Below are 14,878 nucleotides of genomic sequence, written 5' to 3'. Positions count from 1 at the left end.
TTTTCACCATCCAACTCACTAAACGAGTTAAAGATGATTCCCCAGCTCTGCATACACGCAATGAAAAGCTCTCCGGGCATGCTAGTGGCCGGGTCTTTGCCATTTACAAACCATGACGACATCGTATTTGCGTTAACAGCACTAAAACCAATGTTGGGGATGTTGAGATGAGAGGCCAGCTTATTGGCCCAACAACAAAAAAACGGATCGGTGACAATAGCCACAGGAGGAAATGGATGACTCTTAAACCACTCAACCAAAGGATCGAGGAGTTTACTAAATGCAGTCACAATGTGGGGAAGGAAGGATATGGGGACATTTTCCATGTCCTCAACTCCAACAGGGATGGGAGACTGAGATGGGAAAGGAAGGACTAGTGGTTGAATGTTAGAAGAGTCAGGCAAAGAAAGAATAGGGTTAAGATAATGAAGCATTTTGGGTGTGACTACGACGGACGCCGTCAAGCCACGGAGGAGGAGCTGGTGGGTTAGGTCCAAATGGGGAAAAATATGCGCCCCAGCTGGGAATGGGATGATCAAGATATGGGCGCCATTGCCTTGGGCTTTCAGTACGGTCTCTCCCTCTATCTCAGCCTTGGTGTGTGTCTCGGCACTTGCCACTCCGAGAGATTGGAGATGATATATGCTATCATAGGGGACCCCAATTTAAGACAACACCGTACAAAGGGACAGGGGTCGTTTCCAATTTAGTAGAACACCGTAAAAACGAACATGGGTGGGTCTTCACTCACGTAAACCCCATTGACTGCCCTCTCCCTCCATTTTCACAACGTATGCCGACGTGGCCTTCCCTGTACCTTTCTTTTCTTTTCCTTTGGTTAAGACAACCCAACATGCACTCTTGGTTCTTAAACACTGTTTTTGCTCCTGAAAGATAAAAGTCCAAAGTGTCAGTTGCTCTCTTTACCACTTCAAAGAGAAAGTTATTAATAGTCAATTTTCTGTCTTTCCAATTAGTTAACGTTGTTCCCCAAAAGAGCTTCCTGTTGTCCTGCTATTAATTCATTTTGTGCCCGCACTAATAATTTGCTCCTTAGCCCTAGGCCTACATTTAACAGTCAAACGAAACTAATACAATATATGTCAGAAAATCGAGGCGCAGATAATTGAGAGGATGTCCGAACGTTCTCTTTGCCAAACAAATTGAGGAGACAGGAAAAAGATTTTTTCACATGTACAATTATCGATCAACTAACTTAACTAACATTTAAAATAAGCTATAAACAATGGTTTCTTGAAACGACTGTGTTTTGGTATTTCTTCCTTTAAGTGAAATGCTACGTTTCTGTCTCATCTCTTCCATGACCGAAGTTATGTGTTTTATTCTATTTTTTAATGTCCAGCTTTTACACTATACTTTCTTTCCTTCATGAATATGCATATTTTGCTTTGTCTAATCTTTTGGACTTATTCTTCATTATGTCTGCTAACAACATATAACATAATGAGACATAATGAGAGATACTACATGAGTTAGTGACATTAAGAGCTTGTTGACCTAGTTATGCTCTTATGAATAAAAAGAATTTTTAAAATTAAGTTAAAATTATTTGGTAAAATAAATTATATAAATTTTAATTTTAGTTAAAATTACTATAAAGGGTATTCATATTATCTTCAACTACTTAATAAATTAAAGCAGAATAAATTTGTTTCGAGTTTATGTACAATTTCAAATGTTAAAATCAAACAAATCTAAAAAAAATGAAACAACTCTCAAACTTATATAAACAAGTAATCGGACCATGATGCTTCAATTTTTCAATAAAAAAGAGAAAAGAGAAAACTATGTATTTAACATTAAAATCCTTTGGTGAAGAAGAGAGAAAACCTTTAAATACTATTTGAATGTAGCTTTGAATTTTGAGTCTTTTTTTCCCTTAATATTTGTAAGAACAAAAAAATCTTAGATTTTGCTTGTTGGGTCTTTTTTTTTTTTTTCTTTCTAATAGTCTTTGTAGAGAGATGTAAAGATTTTTTTTTTTCTAGTAATCTTTATAGAGAGAGGTAAAGGAGAGAGAGATTACAATTTGAGTTAAAGAAGGGTGATTTGCAGAATGAGGGAGAGAAAAGGGAGGTTGATTGAGAGAGAGAAGGGTATTTCCTAGAAAACTGACGTGTTTTTAAAAAAAGAGAAGAGAAAGATCCCACCTGAATTTTTTTTAAGCTTTTTTTAAAATTTTGTTCTTAACAAAGACTTTTTTTTTTTAAGAGTTTCTCAAAAATTTTGTTTGCCTTGGTTTTTACTTTTAAGAGGTAGATAAATTGAAAAAAAAATCATGTTAAACAGGCACTAAATCGCCAGAGAACTAAAAAAATTACTTTTTTGGTAGCAAGGCCTTCTCTTTATTGAACAATTTGCACTAATTTCTTTTAGAGAAAAAGTTTGTCAAAGATAACTTCAGGTAAGACTTGTCTCAATTGTATAGTAAATAATCGGTGTATTCACTAAACCATTGTCAAAATTCAAATTTCATTATCGTTTATCCAAAATTGATGTTTCTAATGGAATTACTATCTTGTCGGTGCATAATGAACAAAACAAGATGCTATAAGATCACGTTAATAAAGATAATTTGAAATCAATACAACCAAATAAGGGTAGATAGCTCATTAAGTTAGCAAAATAGTGAGCGAGTTTTAATCAAGTTCCTAACCCAATTAAACGAGTACCCGATCTGATTAAATTCGATTAAAGCAATTTTAGATAATATTAAATGGATACGGGTATCTTATAAGTGAAAACACATTCCCTGCGATGTACCCTATTCAATTACATTACAATGTTTATTTTGTAATAAACCATTGCAATGTAAGATTGCAATGCAATCACATTACAACTAATGTATGTAATGTGATTGCAGCTCAAAACTAATGCAATCAAATTACATTGCATTCTATAATATTATTAAAGATATTTTTACCCTTCAATTTTGTTACTTTGTTAAAAACATTTTATAATGTTATAATTTATTTGTTTATATAAATTTCGAGAATGTCTTTTTATTATTCTTAGTAGTCATGGTGACTATAAAAAAAATTATATTATTTTTAAAAAAAAATTAAAATAAAATATATAATGTAGAAAATTATATTAAGAAATGAAAATAAAAAATATAAGATTATAATAAAAAAATAAAAATAAAATATATGACATTAAAAATATATTTAAAATATGATATTATATAAAAATTAACAATAAAAAATATAAGTATATTAAACTTACATTTTAATAAATAAAAATAATTTTAAAAATTTACATTATATTATACTTGTAAATCAAGTGTCTTAGTATTATTTTTTCTATATTTTAATTATTACTTTACTTATATACTAAATACTACAATGTTATCTTTGCTACAATTATATCACTTATAATTATATTACGTACAATCATATTACATTATAAAATATCAAACATCATTATATAATAAAATTAATACCCGCTGTGATTTTGGTTAAGATTCGATTACAGCTGCTACATGAAACCGTTTATAGCTTGTCTGACATTGGTGCATGTACCCATTTAAATCTTGACATTGATGCGGGTACCCCATTTAAAAGGTGCCGACTTGTCGACATTGATGCGGGTACCCGTTTACTTAAAAAAAAATAATTGCAAATGTAAGGATTCAGGCATTTATCATTTCTTTCACTCTTTCCACACCTTAACCAACAAGTCCAAATTTTAATTTTGTTATAATTTGATAAAATAAAATTTATAAGTTTACTTACTTTTTTTATACATTTTTAATTTGTAGTTTCCTTTAACAAAACGATTTTTCAAGTCAAGTCGAGTCAAATTTAAATTTTTAAACGAATATCTACTAATTAAATAAGTTTTGATAATTATTATTAAATAATTTTGGTTAAGTTGTGGCTAGTTACAATAGAATTTAAATGAATTCGATTAGATTTTAGATATCTTAAAAATAAATGGTTTCGATTTTGGGTATAGATCAAATTAAGTAGGCATTGCCTAATGCCGTCTTTAAGAGCAGGGGCGGAGCCTCATATAGTGGCCCCCTAAAATTTTTTTAAATTTCTCTTATAGTATATAAAATATTTAAAAATTTTTAATATATTCTCTTAATAGTTCTCTCAATAATTTTTTATTTAATAATTGATATAAATAAATAATAAAAAATTCCACATGCTTCATTCAATTTTTAAATTTTTTTATTTTTTATTTATATTATTTACTTACATGTTATAATTTTTTATATATTTATTTTTTAAAATTTCTATTAACTATCAATCATTTTTTTTGTTATATCATATATGAGTTCTATTTTCTGCTTATCATGTTCATTTTTTTCCTATAATTTGGATTTTATTTTTCGTAATTTTAATCTTTAAAAATTAATAAATTTTTATATAATTTTCAAATATAAGTTGTAGTGTTGCATTATTATTTAAAATTTTATCAATATATCATTTTTTAATTAATCTTGATTATATAAGAGAAAATTATCTTTAGTATATCTTTTTTATATGCTTTACTTTTTATATTTAATTGAAAAGAAATTATCTTGAATATATAATCTTTAAATAATCTTAATTATAAAAGAAAAAATCGTTAATCTTGTATAGCGTATTTAATTATTTATATTTTATATATTATAATTTAGTATTATAAGTTTAGATAGAAATAAAATAAGAAAATTGGATGTTAAATGCATTATTTTTTTTTTCAAGTTTAATTAAAGTATGAGTAGGTTAAAAACATTTAACAAATTCTTTCAAAAAAAAAATGCAAATTGTCCAAATGATTTTCATACACCTGAACTATTAAGTCTCAATGCTTCAACTCATGAACAAAAGTAATGTGAATTAAAATGTCAAACACTTAATTCTAAAGAAATGGATTTGTTCAGTACATAATTTTTAATTGATAAATTTGAATTCAGAAAATATAATCGAGCATAATTTTTTAAAAAAATTATTGTAAGTCTTTTTTTTTTCTTGATTTACATATTATATAAAATTATTCTCTATTGATAATTTTTTGATTATTGATTAAGTTTTTTTTTTTTTATAATTAGGAGACGGAGATTCGAATCCTGCTCTATAAGCAGGGGATCATGCACCAACCAATGAATCAAATACTCGAGTGCGATTATTGATTACGTTTAATATATGAATTTTTAAAATTTTTAGATTAATTTATCTGACTTTGACTCTTTTAATAAAAGTTGACTGGCTCCGCTCCTGTTTAAGAAGAACTAAAACTATAAACTAGTAAAAAGATTTGCAAACTAAAAGATTTCCTATAAGTAAACCACCTCTGCAAATGTTTCTAATGACAACTCCAGCTGTACTTGTTTTTAGGGCATTTAAAATACCATTACTCGAAGGCTAGCTTCCGAGCATATCATGTGTAAACCATCACACAATGACAATTAACAAACTTCAGCTAAACTCTCAAACTGCTAAACTATAACATATAGACTATGACCAGAATCAGAGACGCACCCCTAATTCATTGTTGGAATTAGAGAAGCATACTCTCAACAAGGAATTAGGGAAGCTATACTCGACAAAACTTTAGGAATATATTCAACACAGACCTTAACATGATAGAAAAACTGAAAACCTTATGTCCAAACAGTTTCAAAATATATACAAGATTGGTTTGAATTATTTCTTTTCAAGATACTTGCAGCTGCAAAAACTGTCCATTCAACATTCAAGAAGAAAAGCAGACAAAGAATGCTAATAAGCCAAACATAAAAACTCCAACATATATAAAATCAAGATCCTTTATTGCACCCAAATTGTGTTAAAGCCATATTATGAATAAATCCTCCATCAAGGTTGGTCATTATCGACAGTAAATTAAAACAATAATTCTATAATTCTAAGTTAATGTAAATGTGAGAATAAAATCTAACTTAGTATACAAAAATATCTAAATCACAAATCCATTTAACACTAACAATAAAAAACAATTGGATAAATTGCAGTGCCATTCATTCAAAAAAAAGCTACACCAACATGCAACTACCAAACAGTCAAAATTTATTGCTAAAGAAATGATCATGACTACTGATCACATAATTACAGCATCATGTTACATGTCATTAAGCGATGGAATGATTGATTTGGAATCCTTTGAGGTAGATGAGTAACCAGTCGAGCAGTACCATAATCACCAGTCCCTCCCTGCAAAAAAAATGGAACCTGCCAGCGTGAGGATAGCGGTCCAAACAACCCAACAAATATGCAAGGCAAGTTAATTTTCAAAAAGAAAAAAGAGAAATGGAAATGTTTATGGAGGAGGATTGTGGGGTCAATTAATTAGTGTTTCTGCAAGAGAAGAGAACTAAAACTTCTAAGAAGATTCAAATTCTGCTATTTAAACAAAAAGATCATTTACTGTTAATTTAACCATTTATATTCCCAAAGTTTTATATACCTTATCTTCAATTGAAATTATTACGTGGCAACAATCTATTGGCTTTTCTTTTTTTTTTTTTTTGAAGCAATCTATTGGCTCTTCATAATTTAATTAATAATTTGGATTAAATAAATATAACAAAATTATTAATTTGATTCATTCAATCTTAGTTACTTTGAGTCTAAATATTCCAGCTCACAAATATTTAACAGTTCAAGCGTTTAGTCTTTATACTTGATTACTTACTCTTTATAATTGTTTGTCAAAATAAATAAAGGCCAAAAAGGTGAAGTAGAAGTTCCCCTAATCGGAGATCATTTAGGTTTAAGACAATCTACCAATTAAACCATTAGGGAGAATTGTACAATTCATGAATAAACGGATGTAACTCATTTCAATAGTAATTGATGATTAGTATAGTGAACAATTATTAACAGAAAAGTAATGGATAGCATAGCTAGGCTTCACAAGCATATTTACAAAGCCACTAACAATGCTGTATTGGTATTATTCGCTCTGGTTTTATTGTATCTCATAATTCTATCACATAAAAGCGATCTCACAAGGTCAAAATGATATAAATACTTAAAACACTTAGTCTCATTGTAGTACATAGACAATACGAGATTCATGACTCCCTTCTAGATTCATAACATCCCCCGCCCCCCCTCCCACTCCAATAAAGATCCATTGTCTTCAGTGGCACGTTGCTAGTACCCCAAGATATTGTTCGCTTTGGTCTTAGCTAAATTTCACTATTTTATCCCGCAAAAAAATCTCATAGGTTGAACATAATGTGAACACTTAAATATTCAATTCACTTTAGCACATAACCAATATGATTCATGACTCCCATTTGGAACCATGAACAGCGCATCATGCAACATGTATTTCACTATCCATTGACCATTGATGTTTAACATTTCAAATGCCCCATATCTTAATGGATTCCAAATTTTCATCCAAACCAAATCCCCATATTTTATCTCAGCTTCATTTGATGTTTATGATACCAAATGCCAACATGATACAGCATTTCAGCTTCTACCTAGTTGGAAATAGAGAGTATCCATCAACACAGATCCAGTTAATTAGGTTTCTCTGACAACAATAGAATGCTGCCCTACACTGGTCTACTTGAGTAGACAATATTTGTGATGCAATTGAAGGAAACATACTTGGTGATGTAGTTGAAAAGAGTGATATTAGAGTGCCAAGCAGATGCATACATGTACACACAAAAAGAGGGAGAGAGAGAAAGAGAGAGAGAGTGAATATAGGGAGATTTCAACATAAGAAATAATTTGCAAATAAAATATTTAGAACATGGAATAAGTTTCTTCTTAACCTTACTGGTAAGCATATTACATCATGACATACATAAATCTTTAGTGTACCTTCAAGATCCAGAGTTGGGACATGCAACAAGCACTGAAACCTGGAAACAACAAAAATGTAGTAAGTATACTATAACAAAAACATGTGAAACTTTCTGCAAATTTTACATGACCTAGACAGGGTTAGACAAGAGTGGGAAAAGATCAAAATGACTCTGTTAGGTTCAAATGCAAATTACAAGAAACAAGCAAACACAAATGCCCCATAACTATTTTATTAATTTATTATGCAGCATTCTGATGACAAAATGATAACACCAGAACAAAATCTGTGTTAAGTAAATTGCTTGATCCTTGGACACAATCAAGAAAACAAGATCGCAAATATAAAATAGCTATACATCATACAACTAAAACCAGAAATCCTATATCTTTGAAATCAAGAACACAATTTATTTCCTGAAAGATAGTACAATGAAAAGAAGATTTCAAATTCCAGTACTCCATCCAAAATGTGATGAAGAGCTGAAAAGTGAATAATAGGAAGACATACCTATTGGGATTTGAGAAGAAAATAAAAGATAATATTTTCTTTCTATTTCTAAAGAATACAAAATGATTTACTTTCTGCATAACACAACTCAACCATGACTTGATACCAAACTCAAAATTTCACTTGACAATCACAATGGAAGAAGGGTGTTAATCATTCCAGGCCGCTTGTTAAGAGAATCCATTTCAAAAAACCAATAAATTAAGGGCCCAACTCGTCCCCGAACTTCATGAAATGTTCATTTTAGTTTCTATACTCTGAGAATCGTTATTTCCATCATTCAGCAATCAAAAAAAGAATTGCAAGTTAATCCTTTGTCTAATTCTGTAAAGATGTTTCCATTTGCTAATGTACACATTCATATGGTCAAAATTCATTGAATTTCACTTAAACCGCTTCCTCTTATACATTCATGTGGTCATTGGTCATTTAAAATTATTTCACTCTTCTCTTATACATCTCTCTAAAACCAGACTTAATATGTTTCAAAAATCTAATAATGACAAAGAGGTCTGCACTTGTCCATGAAAATGGCAATAGAAAGTAGCTAAAATCACCAAGACTAGGATTTGTCTCTATAAAACCCACATCAATTTAATTAACACATTTGATTTTCAACAGCATTAGCATAAGAAAAGGGGAAGCAACCATTGTGATACTAAACATTTTGGGCATAACTGCATGACCATGAGAGCAAGCCAATGTTTAACCCAATTTCCAGCCGAGCACGAAGAAGTTCAATGTAACCAAACAAATCAAAATAATGATTGAACTAACAAGAGTTCAAAACCAAAGACTGAAACAATTTCTGTGAAGCTGTTGGTATGATTAGGTATTCTGTTTAGCTAGCAAATCCTCAAGCGTTATGTGAATGCATTGACCCAAAATGTTGAAACAAAGATACCTAGCAGAAAAAATTTGCAGAAAAAGGAAAATCCATAATAGAACTACAGAAAGCTCCATAATCAGAAAGCAAACCACAGGTTTGAATGGGATGTTATGCTATCAGTTCAAGTTCATCCTTAAACTTTCAAATTTTCCATCTTCTCTTCATTAAAGGCTCTCTTATCAATCTTCTCTCTCCAACTTTTTTTCTTTTCTTCCTTTCCTTCTTTTCTTTCTATCTTTCCTGAAAAGGTTCTAACCCTTTTCCTATACTTCCAGCAGACAGATACATTCAGTATTTGGTGTCATGCTGTACAGTTTTTGTTATCAAAATGGAAAGCCCAAATAATTTGATGACATGATGCTGTTGTTAACTAAACCAAATATACCCAAGTTAATAGCACTCACAATATTTAAAAAATTAGCTTTCAACGCCTCTAAAGTTAGCTTTAATCCATAAGGCACATAGAGGCCCAACAATATGCTGTACTCAGTACAGGTTTGGTCACAAGTAAAAATGACATGGTACAAGTTCAAAGAACATGTCTATTTCCATTTAGGGCCTATAACCATGGTTAAAGGTGAAATAACGGATTAGGACTCAGTTGAATATGCTAATCTCTGATGAATAAAGTGGGTGAAATCAGGGATCCGTCTTGCCAAAATATTCTGGCAGCAACATGTATCTGATTTTTCAGGTTTGCAATGGTGTAACAGTGAAGAGAGGTAGAGCATCAAAGATTGATGGAAGTTTAAGCTCACAATAAATAGGAACTGCGATGTAAATTTATCGCAGAACTCAACAAATAACTCAATTACATAGAATCAAACTCCAATACTCTAAGAAAATACTAATTGCTTATAAGTTCAAGAAATCTCCTAATTAGTCTAGGTTGGACAACTACTAAATAGGAAACTTCTGAAACTTGAAGGTTGACCACCAAAACTTTCTAAAACCACACCTTGGCAACTATGTTGAAAGAAAATGAAACCATGGACCACAAATTCTGCTCATTCCAGCAAATTTGCAGTTTACCATAATCAAAATATGCACAACAAATCATGAAAAGAAATATCAAATTAAATCCAGCAGAATAATAGCAACCTCTTAACTACCAGTAGCACATTTTTATTTAACTCAAATTATTGTTTTGTCTTTTAGAAGTCAAAAGAAATTATGGGCCAGTAACACTGCATAATTAAGCCAATTGATAAATTCCCATGATATACCAAACCTCAGAAAAACAAGAATAAAACGATAAATAGACCAAACTGACAGTATAGTAATATTCTGAATAAGTATCAAGAGGATGGAACTCAAATGACTTCTTTATTGAAAACCCACGATTCTAAAATTTGGTCTCAAAAGAGTATAATATTATCTAAAACCTTTTGATGTGTTTTCAAAAAAAAAAAAGTTCATAAATTGAATTTATCTTCAATGTATGGCTTTGCTGTTTTTGTTCATATTAAATTGATAAATTTTTAGTTCATTTCACCAAGTTAGTTTTTGCGAAGTCGAAAAGGATAAATGTATAATTAAGGGCAGAGATCAGAATTCATGTCAGATTGATCATAATTCTAAATGCTTCTAGTATCAATAACTGCTCAACAGAAACAGTCACATCGCTTAGGCTAAATGAACTTTATAGCTTATTTTTTCCACCCTAAATGGTTTTGAATAATTTGCCCGTACAGTCTAGAGCCTAATTTCAACATTGAGTAAAGCGAACACCTTTCCATATCCACCAGTGCAAAAGAAAACATCCCCCAGGCATCACAAGCAACCATGGAAAGCCCAAATACAGCAAATCAATGCGTAATATTTTAAACAATCTCTTTCATTTTTTTTGTATATGTTAAAGCATTAAAGAAAATAACATTTAGAAAAACATACTTAATTTGTTTTCTTCTTTAAGTGAAAGTTTTCAATAACACCCAAACAGCGAATTCATCATTTATTTTCCCTTTTTGGCAACACCAAGATGACCATACCTTAATAGCAATTTAAATTCATCCCTCCACAAGACCATTCATGTCACCTGACTCATGTTTCTCCCTCCAGATTGCATGCACCTCATCAGTCCGAAAACGCTGGGTGAATGTCGTCTCCTCAAGTGGTGTTGATGACCCATGAGCAAAGGCAAGGAGACCTGTATATGCTATCATTGCTCCATTGTCAATGCAGTACCTGTCATCAGTTGCAAACAATCTACCACCTCGTTCAGAACACATTGTCCTCATCATCTCTTGCAAGCGCTCATTGCAACCCACACCACCAACTATGAGAACATCTTTCGTATCACAGTGAGCCATAGCACGCTCTGTAATCTCCACAAGCATTGCAAATAGAGTTTCCTGCAATGTAATACAATATAAGTAGAAAATAATCAGAGCAAAAGACAGTAGCACACAACATTTTAATGCTAATACATTAGAATGGTGACATAAAGATTCTTTTCCTCTAAACCTTTTCCAGCTATACTGTCCAGTAAAGAACGCAAAAGGATCCTGTAAGTGATTCACCTGAAGGGAGTAGCACAAATCTGCAGGGGTGCATTCATTATTTTTTAGCTTCTCCTCTGCAGTAGCTTCAATGTAGCTCAATATTCCACTAAAGGATACATCCATCCCTTTGACCACGTATGGAAGATCTATAAACTTTTCTCCTTTCTTTGCCAGCTGGAAAGGAAGAACTCATATCAGGCAGGTTGAATGGAAATGCTTTCTGAACATGAATTAGTTTGTGAAGCTGTGAGAAAAAACTTTGTCCTCAAACAGGAGTAATAAACAAATCTAGTAACATGGAAGCTCTGCTAGAAGCATCTAATTTGTCTCTTGAAGTGCAGAAGATTTGGGGGAATAGACAGACATAAAGGAGCAGAACAAAAAGAAAATAGATAAAATGATAAAATTGAACGTCAGCAAGATGTACAAATTTGAAATGGTTGAAATCAGAACGCGTAAAATTAACTAATTTATCATCTATAAAATTATAAAAGTAAAGCAGTGGCAGAGAAGGACTGAAGGACAAAAGGACAAAATGGGGAATCAAGGATAATTGAAATTAGGGTCTTAGAGCTTGTTGTATTGACTAAAATGACATAGAAATAACAAGTGGGAAAAGAGAGAACTATTAGTCTCAAAATATCTAGATTCTATGGATTATTCCTAGGAGCAGAAATATTAGCATGCTTTATGGGTTTAGTAGTATTCAATTCGCTGTGAGGAAAGCCAACGTATGGCTTCCTTCCTGAGTTTTACAGTTTTGATTTGATAAAATATAAAATCTTAAATCACTTAGATATGCACTGCTATTTGAGGTATGATTACTTTAGATCATCTAAAAATATTTAAACAGAAGAAAAACCTCCAATGTTTGACTATCCAAAGCATGAAAGTAAACTGAAAGAGGTTAAATATTAGCATTATAAAAGAACTTTGTTTTCCTCCCATAGATGACAATGTAAAAATAAAGGAATCAGGTGTCTTGAATATAATATGTTTCTGAAATTGAAAATTACAGCATAACCATCTTTACATACCTGCTCAATGTTATATCCAGGGCTTGGATCATTTGAGAGGGTTAAAACTCTAGCAAACCGATCCAAGCAATTCCCAACAGCAATGTCAATAGTCTCCCCAAAGATTCTGTATCGCCCTTCACTATACGCTATAACCTGAGTATTCCCACCACTAACATACAACACAACTGGATCATCTGCACCAGTTACAATCCTTCCCATCTCAATATGTGCAACACAGTGATTAACTGCAACAACGGGCTTCTTCCATAGCAATGAAAGAACCCTAACAACAATGGCAGAAACTTGTAGCGGTGCACCCATACCGGGACCCTTGGTGTAACAAAGGCAGTCGATTTCATCAGGGGTAATTTGGGCTGTTTTTAAAGCCGATTTAATCAGTGGAAGCACATGCTGGAGATGGTGTTGAGCAGTTTCTCGTGGAAGGAATCCTTGGCCAGGTGGTGTAATGTAGGTGTGGCGTGGGTTTGACAAAATGGTGCCATCTAATGTCACAACCCCAACACCAATCTTGTTGGCTGATCCTTCAAAACCAAGGGCTATCATTTTCTTCATTTTGACAGAAATGTTGTGTCAAGTACCAACCTTGTGAAACAAAGCAAACAAAGGATCTTTCTTAGTAAATAAGACAACATAAAATATACAAAATTCACTCACCTACACATATATTTTAGGATATCCAAATGCATTAAATAAGAGCAGCATCTATCCAAATTCAGAAAGCAAGTTATACGAGAAGGTTTAAATTGTTCGTAGAGCCTGTAATTTTACACAAAACCCCACCATAAATTTCTAATCTTTTGCTACATATTCCATTCCTCTAGCCCAAAACCCATGAAAGCAAGTTATTCAGGAAGGTTTAAATTGTTCTTTCATTATTCTTTTTTTTAAAAAAAAAAATTTCATCCAATCCTGATTCTTCAAAAGGACCCAATATTGAAAAAATTATATGTCAGACAAACTAAACAGAGAAACATGGAAACTGAGCTTACCAAAGATAAGTAAAGATTGAGGAGAGACTCAACAAGCAACTGGACAAGCAGTAGAGAAATGGTATTTGAATAGCTGCGCCGCCGGAGCGGGAGGCAACGGCTACTGACAGTGGAACAGAGAGACAGAGAGAAACAGAGTAGGGTTTTTGCTTTTCTTTTGTCTTTTTTTTTAATCTTTATTTTTCTTACAGTTTCAGTTTGACTTATGAATTCGTAGCTTCAATCGCCAATGCTAATCCAACACGTCAGCAAACGGAAATCCGTCAACTTTAACTAACTTCTATTTCATTTTTTCTCTTTTTCAAAATTTTGGAGAAATTTCACATTGGTATACTATTTTTTTTTTAATTTCGTGTCTAGTTGTTTTAAAAAATTTCAGTGAAAACTATTTTTCCGTAGTTCAACAATATATATTAGTGATATGAAAATATATTATTATTAATTCGAAGGTCTACCTACATATTGACATATATATTTATATATTTACACCACAATTTAGATAAATGAAACATTTATGTTAAAATTTAAGTAAAGAATAATAGTTTTTCGGTGAGATAATTACATATGTTTATGGTAAAATCTTGATTAATTATATATAATACATATACTTTTTAATATATAAGAGATATATCATAAAATCAAAAGAGTTCTCAATCTATCAATTCTTAGTATATCTCAAATTGATAAATTTCTTTTTATTGAGTAAAATTAAGCTGCCTTTTTAATTTTTAATCTTGTGACCATGTTCTTATTATAATTTAAAGACTTCTTGTAAAGTGTCAGATGGAATTGTAAACCTATCGTGGATAAAAGTAATTTAAATTTTAAAAATAAAACATCTTGAAAAATGGTAATAATCTTTTAAGTTAATATAAATTATTATCATAGTTAATTATATAAAAAATAACATTTAGTCAAGTTTTGTTTAGTAAGAGAAAATTGAATTTGTGAAATGTATTATATTTAAACAAACTTTTATTTCAATAATTTGACTTTTCAATTATATAATATACATATAATATGTATCCTATGACTTGGTTAATTAGTACTTTAGCCCTCAGTTTTTACACATAATAAAAAATCATTAATTCCTAATTTCTTTATAGACAAAGTATAAATTATCTTATAATAAGTGATCAAATTATT

General features: G+C 31.1%; 1 protein-coding gene across 4 annotated transcripts; it reads right to left on the bottom strand.

Moving 5' to 3' along the window:
• Window positions 1-5,971: 5,971 nt before the first annotated feature.
• LOC18602473 (Actin-like ATPase superfamily protein) lies at window positions 5,972-13,909 on the bottom strand. Of its 4 annotated transcripts, none has more exons than XR_001927401.2 (6): window positions 13,733-13,909; window positions 12,741-13,325; window positions 11,722-11,877; window positions 11,191-11,553; window positions 7,818-7,858; window positions 5,972-6,185 (listed from the first exon to the last, which is right to left on the bottom strand). XR_001927401.2 is itself a non-coding variant. In XM_007033867.3 (5 exons), the coding sequence occupies exons 2-4, from the start codon at window positions 13,293-13,295 to the stop codon at window positions 11,209-11,211; spliced, it is 1,056 nt and encodes a 351-aa protein (XP_007033929.1). In that variant the 5' UTR covers window positions 13,296-13,325; window positions 13,733-13,909; the 3' UTR covers window positions 7,688-7,858; window positions 11,191-11,208. The 4 variants fall into 4 exon arrangements, 2 of the variants coding, with proteins under 2 accessions (XP_007033929.1, XP_088662019.1); XR_016025976.1 differs by having other exon boundaries at window positions 7,818-7,851; XM_007033867.3 differs by lacking the exon at window positions 5,972-6,185 and having other exon boundaries at window positions 7,688-7,858.
• Window positions 13,910-14,878: the final 969 nt, after the last annotated feature.

The sequence above is a fragment of the Theobroma cacao genome, chromosome 4 (assembly GCF_053813885.1).
Source record: "Theobroma cacao isolate CCN51 chromosome 4, ASM5381388v1, whole genome shotgun sequence".
NCBI classification, from domain to species: Eukaryota; Viridiplantae; Streptophyta; class Magnoliopsida; order Malvales; family Malvaceae; genus Theobroma; species Theobroma cacao.
The sequence above is the reverse complement of the archived record's forward strand: the minus strand, read 5'-3'. Positions and strand labels throughout refer to the sequence as shown.

What these genes read in the sequence shown, in the direction of transcription:
- LOC18602473 (XM_007033867.3), bottom strand. Translation starts at nt 13,295, where the DNA reads ATGAAGAAAATGATAGCCCTTGGTTTTGAAGGATCAGCCAACAAGATT. An exon ending in CTGGATATAACATTGAGCAG is followed by an intron (nt 11,878 to 12,740) that starts GTATGTAAAGAT and finishes CTTCCTTTCCAG; the next exon opens with CTGGCAAAGAAAGGAGAAAA. An exon ending in ATTTGTGCTACTCCCTTCAG is followed by an intron (nt 11,554 to 11,721) that starts GTGAATCACTTA and finishes ATTACATTGCAG; the next exon opens with GAAACTCTATTTGCAATGCT.